Source organism: Megalobrama amblycephala, linkage group LG5, assembly GCF_018812025.1.
Source record: "Megalobrama amblycephala isolate DHTTF-2021 linkage group LG5, ASM1881202v1, whole genome shotgun sequence".
In the NCBI taxonomy this organism is placed as follows: domain Eukaryota; kingdom Metazoa; phylum Chordata; class Actinopteri; order Cypriniformes; family Xenocyprididae; genus Megalobrama; species Megalobrama amblycephala.
Window position 1 is genome coordinate 35,060,961 of NC_063048.1, and position 12,789 is coordinate 35,073,749.

The 12,789-nt window shown below is 39.1% G+C and overlaps 1 protein-coding gene across 11 annotated transcripts in view; it reads right to left on the reverse strand.

Moving 5' to 3' along the window:
* Positions 1 to 12,789, reverse strand: part of hectd1 (HECT domain containing 1) — a 30,996-nt gene that overhangs the window by 12,443 nt on the left and 5,764 nt on the right. For 8 of the 11 annotated variants that reach the window (XM_048191993.1, XM_048191987.1, XM_048191991.1 and 5 more), the window contains exons 3-23: positions 8,812 to 9,046; positions 8,477 to 8,704; positions 7,508 to 7,789; positions 7,043 to 7,313; positions 6,802 to 6,878; positions 6,283 to 6,381; positions 6,076 to 6,190; positions 5,353 to 5,527; positions 5,063 to 5,201; positions 4,777 to 4,947; positions 4,413 to 4,635; positions 3,999 to 4,262; positions 3,835 to 3,911; positions 2,421 to 2,555; positions 2,165 to 2,314; positions 1,976 to 2,070; positions 1,687 to 1,792; positions 1,448 to 1,582; positions 1,200 to 1,339; positions 735 to 1,097; positions 475 to 641 (exon numbers count right to left, since the gene is read on the reverse strand). In XM_048191993.1, coding sequence (XP_048047950.1) covers positions 475 to 641; positions 735 to 1,097; positions 1,200 to 1,339; positions 1,448 to 1,582; positions 1,687 to 1,792; positions 1,976 to 2,070; positions 2,165 to 2,314; positions 2,421 to 2,555; positions 3,835 to 3,911; positions 3,999 to 4,262; positions 4,413 to 4,635; positions 4,777 to 4,947; positions 5,063 to 5,201; positions 5,353 to 5,527; positions 6,076 to 6,190; positions 6,283 to 6,381; positions 6,802 to 6,878; positions 7,043 to 7,313; positions 7,508 to 7,789; positions 8,477 to 8,704; positions 8,812 to 9,046 — 3,647 coding nt within the window. The remainder of the gene's footprint in view (positions 1 to 474; positions 642 to 734; positions 1,098 to 1,199; positions 1,340 to 1,447; positions 1,583 to 1,686; positions 1,793 to 1,975; positions 2,071 to 2,164; positions 2,315 to 2,420; positions 2,556 to 3,834; positions 3,912 to 3,998; positions 4,263 to 4,412; positions 4,636 to 4,776; positions 4,948 to 5,062; positions 5,202 to 5,352; positions 5,528 to 6,075; positions 6,191 to 6,282; positions 6,382 to 6,801; positions 6,879 to 7,042; positions 7,314 to 7,507; positions 7,790 to 8,476; positions 8,705 to 8,811; positions 9,047 to 12,789) is intronic. The other 3 variants (XM_048191990.1, XM_048191988.1, XM_048191995.1) reach the window with 1 other exon arrangement.

Genomic DNA, 12,789 nt, shown 5'->3' on the forward strand with positions numbered 1-12,789 from the left:
AGCATGCAATTAAGGATGGTCATTTTTCTTTTGTGATACTGTAGAAAACTTAAAATTGACATGTTTGCTAAAGAGCTATATTTAAAGGACTTCCAGTTCATTTGTTAATCATTTAATTTACGTAATTTTTTGGACCATGTTATTAATGTCATAAGTTGATCTACCGGTGAATAGACTCTCTGGTAAAAAAACCCCCACCAAACATAAAAAAAAAAAAAAAAAAAAAACACCCTGTATATAGAGTAGCGCATAACTGAATCTTCAGCATTGCCATTATGGTGCTTTGGGAGCCAAATCCCAACCGAAAAAATAAACAAATAAATAAATAAATCAATTGTGTTAGGTTACTGCAATCAGGTCAGTCACATGCCAAATATTCACATACGGACAAGAAACAACTCTTTGAGTAAGTGTAAATACTATAAGTGAATAACAATATGACAAAGTGTAGTATTAGAAATTATTGGCACTTACCCAGCTGGTCCTCACACACACCAGTAACGGTGCCATATATCTCTAGACCAGACAGGGAGAGGTAGTGTGTTTGTCCGCTAGCATTCTTCCCCATCTGTTTAATACGAATGTGTCTCCAGCCCTGCTTCTCATCTTTGGATGGATCCAGAGGCCATGTGGCTGTCGACCTAATGCAATAAGATGAGTCATATTAGTAGGTTCACAAAGTAAATATAGCACAATCATTGCAGACTCCAAAATACTGGTTATAGCACACATACCCTGGCTCATTGAGAGAGCTGTCATCCACATGAGTGTAGAGTGTCATCCAGTTCTGACCATCTTTGGACACTTGAAACACCCAATTCCGGAGGGCAGATCGACCATATCCACGAGCATGGCGAAGTGTGTATGCAGAAGGGATGACCCATAAACCAAGGTCGATGGCAAACCATGCATTTTTATCATCGTTGGTGTGACAGTTGAGGGCTGAGCTGTCTCTGCTCAGGATGTCTTCAAGTCGGCCATAAGGCAAGTTTCTGCCCTCGGAGGAGGTCACAACCACTAATCCATAAGCAGCGGGGTTCACCCATTCATATGCAGTCCTGTGGACAAGATCATCTTCCTTATGCACATCATTTTGTCTAAATGGGCAATATTGGGGTTTAGAGTTTGATGATAAACTTTGTTGATCATTTAAAAAGATTTAATTGAAATTGGTCATGCAAAAATGGACAAATGCTCACTTTGCATTGGTGCCAATCCAGTACACAATTCCGTTCTCATCAAAGTCATGCTGGTGCCTGAAGATGAAGCTCTGGCCTTCTCTGAGCTTCCTAACAAAGATGAATGAGGACCTGTCAAAGTCATACCATTGCTTGGCCACCTAGGGAAAGAGAGGAGACAAAGTTAAAATTCTCTCTCCAATGCCTATGGGGATACAGCTGAGTAAATATAGAATAATAGAAGAAATAAAACAAAAAAGCTTTCCTACCATCTTGAGCAGATACTGCTCCAGTGACTCAACAGTGGCCAGTGGCTCCATCTTTAGCATTCTACCAGTACGATCAATCAGGGCTGTTTCACCAGGAGCACGCTCCAAGCGGAAGCGTAACCTCCTTGTCAGAATCTATCACGACAGAAAGAGATTTTAATGAAATGACAATTTATAATGAAAGATGTCACCGTTTCACATGCACCAAACCAAAAATAAACATCCAAACAGAGACTGACCTGTAAATTATACGTTGAGCCTGGTGTATCATATAAGTGTAGAGGTAGCCGCTCTATTGACTCCAACACAGCTATCAGTTTGCGGATTAAGGCAACTGCGGGTCGGCTGGAGGGCAGAAATAATTAAATGCATGACAAACAAAAACAAATTTGCTCAACATGTCCAAACCAGAAAAAGAACTTTCTGGTTGAGACTCAGATATATATATATATAGGGAAGAGATCACTTTAGCATGCAGAGCCTGGGTAGGACACAATGACCTAATGTGTAACAGAAGATATTCTTTACCTTTCATCATCTTCATTTTCAGTAAACGCAGTCTTGAACACATTTATTCTTTCCATCAGAGGCTTACAATCATGTTTCATGTCTAGATCCACACTCTGTGAGGCAAACACGTAAAAAAGTAATGAGTATTGGGAATAAAAGCTGACAACACGTTTACAACTGACATTAATGTAGTCGCGTGTGACTCACATTGCTGAGGACAGTAAAAAGTGCTTGCACGAGGCCACTGCTGCACATTTCATATGGAGAAATAGTGTTCTCATCTTTGAGAACGACAATTAAATTTTCCAGAGCTGTTTTCATGAGGTCTCGCCATGTGTTTTCACCTTCAATGAGGCACTGAAAGAAAAAAACAGAAGAATAATCATACTCCCTGTTGTCGTCTTTTGACCTCAACTACATGGAAACTAAAAATAAACTGTGACAAAGTTTATCGTAATTATACCTGTCTGTTAGTATGTAACTCCCAAGCAGACTCTAGCTGGGTGGCGATGTTTCTCAGTGTGACCACTACACCTCTCGGCATACTCTCCACAGCCTTGAAGTGATCGTCATACAGATCTCTGGCCATGGTTTTCACCTACAGAAACATAGGTGGAAAAAGAATGTTTGCTAATTTCATGCAATATACTACCGTTTAAAAGTTTGGGGTCAGTACACTTTTTTTTTTTTTAAGCAAGGATGTACAAAATTGATCAAAGTGACAGCAAAGACATTTATAATGTTACAAAAGGTTTCTAATTCAAATAAATGTTATTCTTTTGAACTTTTTATTCATAAAGAATCCTGATGTAATACATCATGGTTTCCACAAACAATGTGGGGAAAAAAAAAAAAAAAAAAAAAAAACCTTAAGCAACAAATCAGCATATCAGAATGATTTCTAAAGGATCATGTGACACTGAAGGCCATGTTTACACCTGGTATTAAGAAGTACTTTGGTTGATCAGATCACAAGTGGATGACGCTAAATACAGGGGTAGACGGGGTCTAAAATGTTTTAAACTTGTCCACTTTCAACCACTTCAAGAGGTAGTTGAAAATGCATTTGACCGGATTGCTTCCGTAGTCAGGGTTGCCAGGTTCACAACAAAATCCACCCATCTGCTACTCAAAACTAGCCCAATCGTGTTTTCGGAGGGGTTCCCCTGGTAAAATTCGCATTCCAAGGGCTAATAATCATGTTATTTGGAGTTGCTTCAACCAACATGAAAAACAACCCACGGCAACAGTTAAAGTAGCCCAATTCCACGGGAAAACCGCAGACTTGGCAACACTGTTCATAGTGTAGATACTCATGTGGTCGAACAGCTGCGAAAGACCCTATTCTCTCCTCCTACTTAAGGTGTAAACATTATGGGAAGCATGCCAGCCAGACGGGATTTAAACTCTGTCGGCTGAAGACCCACATTTGGTTTGAAGACGAAAAATATAACAAGATAATTCTCTCACCATTCTTGATTTCTAACATGCACTCACAGCATTCTGCGTGGTCTTGCAGCTATTAGAGCAGAAACAACAGCTGCTGCTCTCCGTATGTTTTTCTGTTGTCTCTGTGCGCGTTCATATGTAAATTGATTAGTCTGTAAATTAAAAGATCTAAAAAAAACCTTACATTTACCCTCCCCTTGAAGAAATCAGGACAGAAGTGGTTGAAAGTGGACAAGAGATGGATTAAAAAAAACAAAAAAACAGGTGTAAATAGCTGTCTCCCTTCGTCATCTTAATACTAGATGTAAACAGGGCTGAAGACCTCAAACTTTTGAACAGTTTTGCAGCCATGGCTCAAATAGGCATAGTTAAATTTACAAGTCATGCTCTAAAGGATATGAATGCAAATAAATGCTCAGTAGTCATACCTTCTGTTTAGTTTTTTCCAATTTGGATTTAAGCTTTCTTCCTCGCTTACCAGTCCAGCCAGTAACAAACTCGGACCCTATTACAAACAGAGGAACCAATAATTGAGTGACTTAGGAAAGATACTGACAAAACAGATGCTTTTAATCTACTATCCCAAACTTACCTAGAGAGGTTTCTGCTGTGAAAGAGTGCTTAGTGCCTCGGTTCGACTCAAACACAAAGCCCGGTAGGTCCTCTTTGAGGATGGTGGCCTGCTGGCCATCTGAGTTATGGATGGCAATCTCACCCTCTTTCAGACAAGTGAGAGACCAGTTGCCCACAGTGAGTTTGGTGGGACCTTGTGTGGACAGGATGGGCTGACTGGCTGTCACTGGTTTGACCTGACTCCTGGCACGCTGCAGCTTTTCCAAAAACTCACTTCTGCTCTCTACAGGAAGGAGCAAAAGAAAGCATCAGCTACTACATTGTACAAGTGTCAATCGTAATTTAACAAAGCAACACTATCTGATTTAACTGCTGTCAAGAACTAATTTTGTTTTTTCATTGATCGATGAGTCTGTTTTGGCAGGAGACCTACCCGAGCTGTCAGAGCCACCCTCTGGGCTTCCACTGGAGTACATGGTGGCCAGTTTACCATCTAGGATGAAGCGGAACCAACCATTGCTTCCATTGGAGAGCTCCAAAGCAGCTGCGTCACTCCAGATATAAAGGCAGTCCCTGCCTCTGATGATGGACCAGTCTCTCCAGTGGTAGGGCTTCCCCTGGTGAATCTCTTTGGCATCTTCTTGTGGTTCATCATCCTTGAAAATAGACATAGATCAACTTCAGAGCAATTCATAAATATTTAAGTTTTAAGTTTTTTTTTCCCCCTCAAATATTTTAGATATACAAATTAACTGCACAACAATAAAGACATGAATCTGAACAGAGTTGATTCTGACCTTCTCAGGCTTGGCCTCTTCCTCATTTTCATCATCTGACGTGGGTCCTGCCAGAGTGGACACCTTATTAATGACACCCAGCCTGGCAAGCTGATCTAAAAACACGTCACCTCCCTTATCCACTAGATCCCTAATTATCTGAAGTGCCAGCAGGTGACCATCATCATCATCCTGTGAGGGAGAAGAAAGGTCAGTAAGACTTAAAAATAGCCCTATTAAAATTTCAGGGAGGGAAAAAAACCCCCAAAAAAACAACATCATCAAGAGGGAAAGAAAATTATCTGACCTCTTGATCCAGGACAGTCGCAGTGATCTCCACAAGTACAGTGGGCAAGTTGTGTCCAGCATCAGAGTCACACACTTCCTTAAGTAGAACTTCAGAACTGTAGTGCACCATCTTCCTGATCAGAGCTAAACTAGCTTTCCTGTGAAAGAGATGATAAAAACTGTTATCAAAAGGAAAGCATTAACGCCCTGCTGACCGTTGGCTCCAAAATGCAAAACATATAGCACTAAACTGGTTGTCTTCATTTTGAAAATGTACTTTAGCACTGATGGCCCACTCAAACCCCTCACCTTATTGAAGGCAGCATGGTTTGCTGAAAAGTCTGTGCAAATACTGGGAGTAGCCTTTTCAGGTAGATAGGCGCCATCTCAGGGTCACCTTTTGGCTCGCTGCCCTCTTCCTCTTCTTTATTAACATCCTTCTTTTTCTTGTCATCCCCCTTGTTGACAGGGCACATCCAGTCTCCTGCATCACACATAACAAGAAACTCTTTATTTGGAAAATCTAAGAAATCCCCTAGAAGTCAACATTACAAAATTAGTGGTGAGTGACTGCATTAAAGCACAAGGGTGTAATTTCTATGCCACCAGTGTCACCACCATAAAGAAGTGCAAAATTAACAGGGCTTTCCAAAATCTCCCTCATCTGCCATTGGTTGTCCAAACAAGCTACTCTGTCCCAAATGTACACTATTGGTTGAGCCAATAATGCTTTGTCTGACTGATTTGAGATGCTTAAATGACAAGAGCAATGTTCTGATTACACCATATAGTCTCAGTGTTGACATTTTTTCAGGGAAAATTAGCATACAAAAAGTTTACACTTGCCTCCGCATACTAAGCAGGGATATAAAAAAAAATATTTTAACATTTTAAAAAATACATACTTTAGCTTCAATCTTCTGAAGCTTTTACTTTCAAATAGCAGAAGGGAAACAACAATTTTATTTGTGTAAGTGATACCAGTGGTTAACTGAAATGCCATGAAGTGAAGATAAAAGCTGATGGACTCACCAGGTGATTGGAGAATTGCTACAACCTCACTGTGTCCCCTCTCTCTTGCTTTGTCTAAAGGAGTTTTACCATCTTCATCTCTCAGGTCAGGGTTGGCCCCATGGCGCAGTAAAGTCTATTGGAAAAAACATTTGCCATAAAAATAAATATATTAAAAACAATGTATAATGAATATACAAAGACTTGGTCACATGACAAACACTTTACCTTGGCTACTTGTGGCCTGCCAAAACAGGCAGCATAGTGCAGAGAGGATGACCTCTGGCCTCTATTGACATCAGCACCTCTCTCACAGAGGAACTCCACCTTAATCAGGCCAGAATACAGTGTGAGATCTTCAATCCTCAGAAAACAATGTTCATCTGTTGCACTGACCCCATTCTTCTAACTTATACAAGCTAACACCAGACCAAGAGGATCAAATCAGGTTGTATTAGTGTTCATTATGCATGGCATTTGTAACACTTCTGCTAATGGTGCATGAGCCAGAATTACAATCTTGCCATTTCAGCCGTGTCTCCTCCACATTACCATACTGCACAATGTTAGAAAAATGCGGTCCTAAATTTAGCATGTAACCTTTAGACATAAGTCAGAGGTTTGTTTGCTCATGCTGCACTGTGTCTAAAGGCAAAATCTTGCAACATGTGCACTGAAAAAAAAAAAAAAAAAAACAGCTTCAAATTTCTAGATATTTATTAAAAAAAAAAAAAAAAAAAGGCCTACCATTTCTTGTGTTCCAAAAGCAGATGCCCAGTTCAAGAGAGTCTGTCCAACATCATCCATGAAATTCACTTCAAATGCTTACAGGGGGAAGAGAAAAAAAGTAAACAGTACAAGTCAGTTAGGATGTCACCTCAGAGCAACAGAAGCCATTAAAGTCCATCCATTCTCTACCCCCTCTCTCATTTACATTTATATCCCCCCACTCCAATATTGATCTTGCATGCACTACTTAAACACTTACCACCGGTGTCAATGGCATCAATGAGAGCATCGGTGTCTTTGCTGCGTATACAGTCAATAAGCTGTCGGTGGGAGCGTTCCCCGGAACTGTCGAGACGCCGCAGACCAGGGATGCGGCCGGTAGAACCAGCTGTGGATTTGGGCAAAGCCTTGCGGCCCTCAAAGAGCAGCACCAACAGTAAGTCCACCAGCCGCATGGTGTCCAGCACGCAGCGTTCATCCCCCTGCAGAGCACTCTCCATAGAGTCAGGCAGCTCTGAGCGCAGGAGATCCTGAAGGAGGAGAGGAAACACAAATATCCATAAATGTAACCAGTGGAAACTGGGATTTCAAATACATTTCAGAAATCTCCTCTTGCAATGTTCTGTCACAAAAGAAAAAAAAAAAAAAAAAAAAAAGGAGGAAACACACAGTACTTGTGACATCTAGCAAATGGCAGGAATATTTCTGTGAATATACATCTTACATGTGTGACAAGTGGTGAGCCTCTGCAGAGTGTAGACAGCAGGCTAACAATGGTAGACACTTGGTTGCTCAGTTTAGAGTCTGCAGCAGATGGAGCGGCTCCACTAGAGGTCCTGCCAGGCTTGCAGGTGGAGGAGGGTCCAGATGCCGTCCCTCCTGCCGCAGCCATACGGGACAGCAGCTCTTCTGTCAGTCCGTGCTTAGCTAATGGGGCTGGGTCAACTCCACGTCGTGTAAACCTGTCCGCTAGTGAAGCGAAGCAGCGCAGAGCTCCATCAGACACCTGTGGATTTCACCAGGACAATTACCATTAGTTCTTCATGTACACACGGGAGGGGGGGGGACTGATCTACAACCTGATTTTAATTCTATTAAAATCAACAGTTACTTCCACTATACCATTCAAAAGTTTGGGGTCAGTACGATTTTTTTTTTTTTTTTTAAAGAAAGACATGAATACTTTTATTCAGCAAGGATGCATTAAATTTATCAAAGAGAGTAAAAGCCATTTATAATGTTACAAAATATTTATATTTCAATTAAATGCTGTTTATTTGAACATTCTTTGCATCAAAGAACCCTGAAAAAATGTTTTGTGAGTTTCCACAAAAATATTAAGCAGCACAATTGTTTGCAACACTGATAAAAAAAAATTTTTTCACCAAATCAGCATATTACAATGATTTCTGAAGGATCGTGTGACTGAAGACTGGAGGTAAAGGCTACTAAAATGGAAAACAGTTATTTTAAATTGTAATATTTCACAATATTACTGTTTTTACTGTATTTTTTATCAAAAATGCAGTTTTGGTGAGCATAAGAGACTTTAAAACAAATTTTAAAAATTGTAATGACCCCAAACTTTTGAATGGGAGCATAATTTTAAATTCTGAACAACTTAAATTTCAGTCCGTTCCTCACAAAATGCTAAATACAAAATAAAGCACACAAGTTTCTGGTCATGTACTACCTGGTGGTCTTCATGTTTCAGCAGACTAGAGAGGGACTCCACACATGTCTCAAGGGAAGAGTCCTGTGGCTCCATCTTACTGCAGAGGCGAGAAACTACTGCCATGGCAGAGTGCAATGTGTCCTTGTGCACAAGATGACCGCTGTCCCTAATGAAGCTCAGCACACAGTTCAGTCCACCTGCTTCAAATACAGCTCCAGACTCCCGTGTGCAGATCAGCTCCAGAACCTGATGACACCAGACAATATATGGTATGACCATCATGCATTGTGGAATTTAAATAAATAAATTGAAAAATGTCTGAAAGTCAAAACAGCCAATATAGCAATATTTACCTTTACACATTGCTCAGCCAGATCTCTGCTGGTCCTGTTGTTGAGCTCCACCACCACCAGCCGGTTACACAGGGCTTTAATGGCTCCATCTACTCCCACAATCCTGCGGGTACATTCAGCGGACACATCCAGGTAGTAGGTGATGGCCCTGGCTGTCACTTCCAGCACATTATCTGGTGCGCTCTCATCCAGGAAGATCTTACACAGAGCTGGGAGAAATGTGCGTGGAGGACACCTACGGTGGCGAGACAGCAGTGTCAAAAGTGAAATGAAGGTACAATATGGAAGAACAATGTTGAATAGCACAATGGCAATATGCAATGCAATAAACCAGATGTGCCAAATCAATTATTTAAAGCCAGAAAATGTGTATTTTCTTTGTGTAGTTAATGTTAATCAAACAACAACAACAACAACAACAAAAATCATTCACTGCTCTTGACTGAATAACTTTTGTAACTTTAATAAGGATTAATCTATATTTAATTTACACAGTGAAGGCTATGTCGTGTTATTTTACAATTGATTTCATTTGTATGTTTGTTCTATTGTATTTATTTGTGCTATAGCTCAATTTGATTATTGGCTTGTTTTTATTACTGACAGTTTACTTACAATATTTCACATTTACAATATTTGAAAATGTGTATGAGTTCAGCTGGTAGTTTTTGGTGTCAATCTTATTAAGGTAACCCTACTTATTAACCTTATTTTTTTAAGGTTACGGGTCAAAAACAACAAAAACATAATAACTAGGCCTATTTTATTTTATTTATTTATTACTTTTTTGTGGTGGGGCCAGTGAAAATTTTGGTGGGACAAGAAAAAAAAAAATTGACTGGGTCAGTTGAAAAAAATCCTTAGCGTTGAGCCCTGAATAACATTCTGGAAAAACCAGTAATATCCATCATTAATGACAATTAATGGGGCTGGGTATTAACAAATTTCATGATTTGATTTCAATTCACAAGCTCGTGATTTGATTAAATTCTTATTTCTACTCTATTAGATTCAAATTGGTACAGTGTATGGCAAATTTTCTCAAGGGGGAAAAGAAAAAAAAAAACTCTTAATGATGTAAAATTATACAGGGAACCCCAGTTGGTATATTCCTATAATATTAAAATTTAAAAATAAATTATTTGTATAGGCTACTTATGTTTAAATTACATTAGGAAGTTTTTTTTTTTTTTTAAATAATGTTATAATAACTTTTTAAATGACAATTTTAATAGTATTATTAATAGTACAGAGGAAGAGATAATCAGTTCACTTGGGCTCCATGCTGCTGCTTTGCTTGAACAACAGCGATCTGTCACGCCACAAAGACTGCCAAATGGTGTTTATTATCTGAATTTTGTAATAAAATTGACAGAAAAAGTAATTCTAACCCTAACTGAAAACAGCACAGACAAAAAGATGGACGTATTGTGACGTATTTGTGACGGAATATTTAATAGTGGATGAGGTTTTATTTTAGCACACCTCGGGTGCTTCTCAATATCCCTCCTCATCTCCTCAAGGCATCTTGCTTTATTAATATTTATTATAATTTTTTTTAAATAACCAAACTTCAACAACATATGGGTAGATCCCTCAAGTGCAGCTGATGACGCTTTTAAAGTGACGCTAAAGGGAGGGAGGATATATAATTTCACTTGATTCAATTCCTCCGTCCTCGCGTCTTTTCCTTGTGTCCTTCCCTCCCATCCTGAAGGGGTGGAGCTAAGACGCGAGGAAAGGAAGCAAGGAAAGCAAACAAGGATGCACAAATAAGAATTGAGAAGGACCCCGTCTCTCCATCCCTTGCTCACAGTAGACTGGCGTTGGAGGGGAGTGGTTAAGGATATTCAACCCAAGCTGTTAAACTGATGTCATCACTCAGAGAAGGAAAGCCATTCCAAATTTTCAGATTTTGATTACAAAAATAACCACAACAAACAATTTTATTTTTCTCTGTATTAACACAGAATAATTGTTCACCAAAAGACTGGTAGTGTGTGCTAACAAAGTAAATGGGGTCAATTTTAGTTTTGTGATGACTTTAAGAATCAATATCGGATTAAATAATAGATTAAAATCAAGAAATCCATATTTTTAACGCAGCCCTAACAATCAACTGTATATATAAACAAATGGCAGGCTTAATTTACATATGCAAACTTTTTGCAAAAAACTGCTTATACAGTTTGTTGTACTTTGGCTTGAGAGGTTTGTTAAATTTCCCCTTCGGGTAGCCAGCCCCCACGATCTACAGCTTTTTCACAAACCACTAAGTGACTGGGCATGGTCATCACATTTAAAACCAAAATAATCCCACATGACCAAGGTGCTTCCTTGTTTGTCTTGATCTTCAGCAGCTATTGTGGCTTCCTTATTTTGACCTCCAGGCCTACTCAGTTTAAGAAATTTGCACAACACACTGCTGATCCACAGGTTTAATTATAGACTTTTTAAGACAAGTAAACACAGTGCTTCCCACACATAGACTTTACTTGGGCGGGCCGCCCAGGTATATTAACAGCCGCCAAAGTATATTTCGAGACACATTTTTGCTTTTATTATTTTTATATTTTTATACTTATACTTATACATCCGCGATCGATTAACTTAGTCGTTTCGTACCTGCTCGTTCTGTGTGCGTCAGAAGTTTATTCCCGCTAACATTCCCACGGGCGCTGCATTTTGCAAAGTCACAAGGGGGCGCTGTTGCGCGTTCTACAAGCTCGTGCAACAGCGCTTCAGACTGCTTCAAAGTGATTTTCAATCAATGAAAAGTGCAGATTTATGCCAAGCGATTGCTAATGAACTCAAGTTGATAAATTGTTACAATGTCTACTTTATGGCCTTTATATAAAATGTTTTATATGGTTGTAAGAATCTGAAGGATCAGCCTGCAATAGTACAGACATTTCAAAATAAGAGTCCCGGTGTATTCCGGGTTTGTTTATAATTAAAAGTCACACGCTAAGTTTTTTCTTTTTCTTTTTGGCCATTATTGGTATTTTGGTTACACAATAAATTGTATTTAATTTGATTTCAATTTAATTCATAGTAAATTATTGTAGTCTCTCTCACAGGAAGAAAAGACTAAGAACATTATCTGACACATATATTATTCATTATATGAATTTTACTAGTAAAATCTGTGTCCCATATTCACTGAGAGAGACACTATATGACAGCAAGGAGAACATAGGAAAAACCGTTTAAATGCTGTAATTTTGCATAATTTACAATGCATAATATTAGTATGTAATTAAATGTAATAGTATGCTATGTAATTAAAATTAATTTCAATAAAAAAAAAAGATGATTTTTTTTTACCCGTCTACCACCGCAAGTATATTTCAAACCTGTGGGAAGCACTGAAACATGTTTACAATCTTGTGAAAACCCTTTAATAATGCATGCGAGTTGCTGTGTGAATCTATTGGTAGAAGAGGTGTATACTGATTAAGTTCATCACTTAGTTCAAAAATGTGAAATGTGCAATAAACTTATTTTAGTCTGAAGGTTTAGATGCATCTGAAATGTTTTTTTATTTTTATTTTGTTGTTTCAAAGGAGTCATGAACCGCATGTTTTATTATTTTGTTTCCTGAGGCGCACTTATATGCCAAATGCACCTTATGGCACTTTTCCACAGCACGGTACGGTTTGGTATGGCTCACTTTTTGGTGCTTTTCCACTGCATGGGACAGCTCGGTACAGAACGGTACGGCTCGCTTAAATAGCACCACCTAGCGTGCTGTACTGATACTAAATGTGATGTGTAAACACTGCAGATCACTGATTGGTCAGAGAGTAGGGCTGGGCGATATATCGCATGCGATTCTCACGCGCATTTCGTCAGTAAAGCCGGTTCGGACTACAATAGAAGCCACGCAAATTCGCGTTCAGTATCGAAGATGAATCGACTTCGATAATGAACCCGATTTTGCGTGGCTTATCAGTGAACTACGGCTCTGTCTATTAA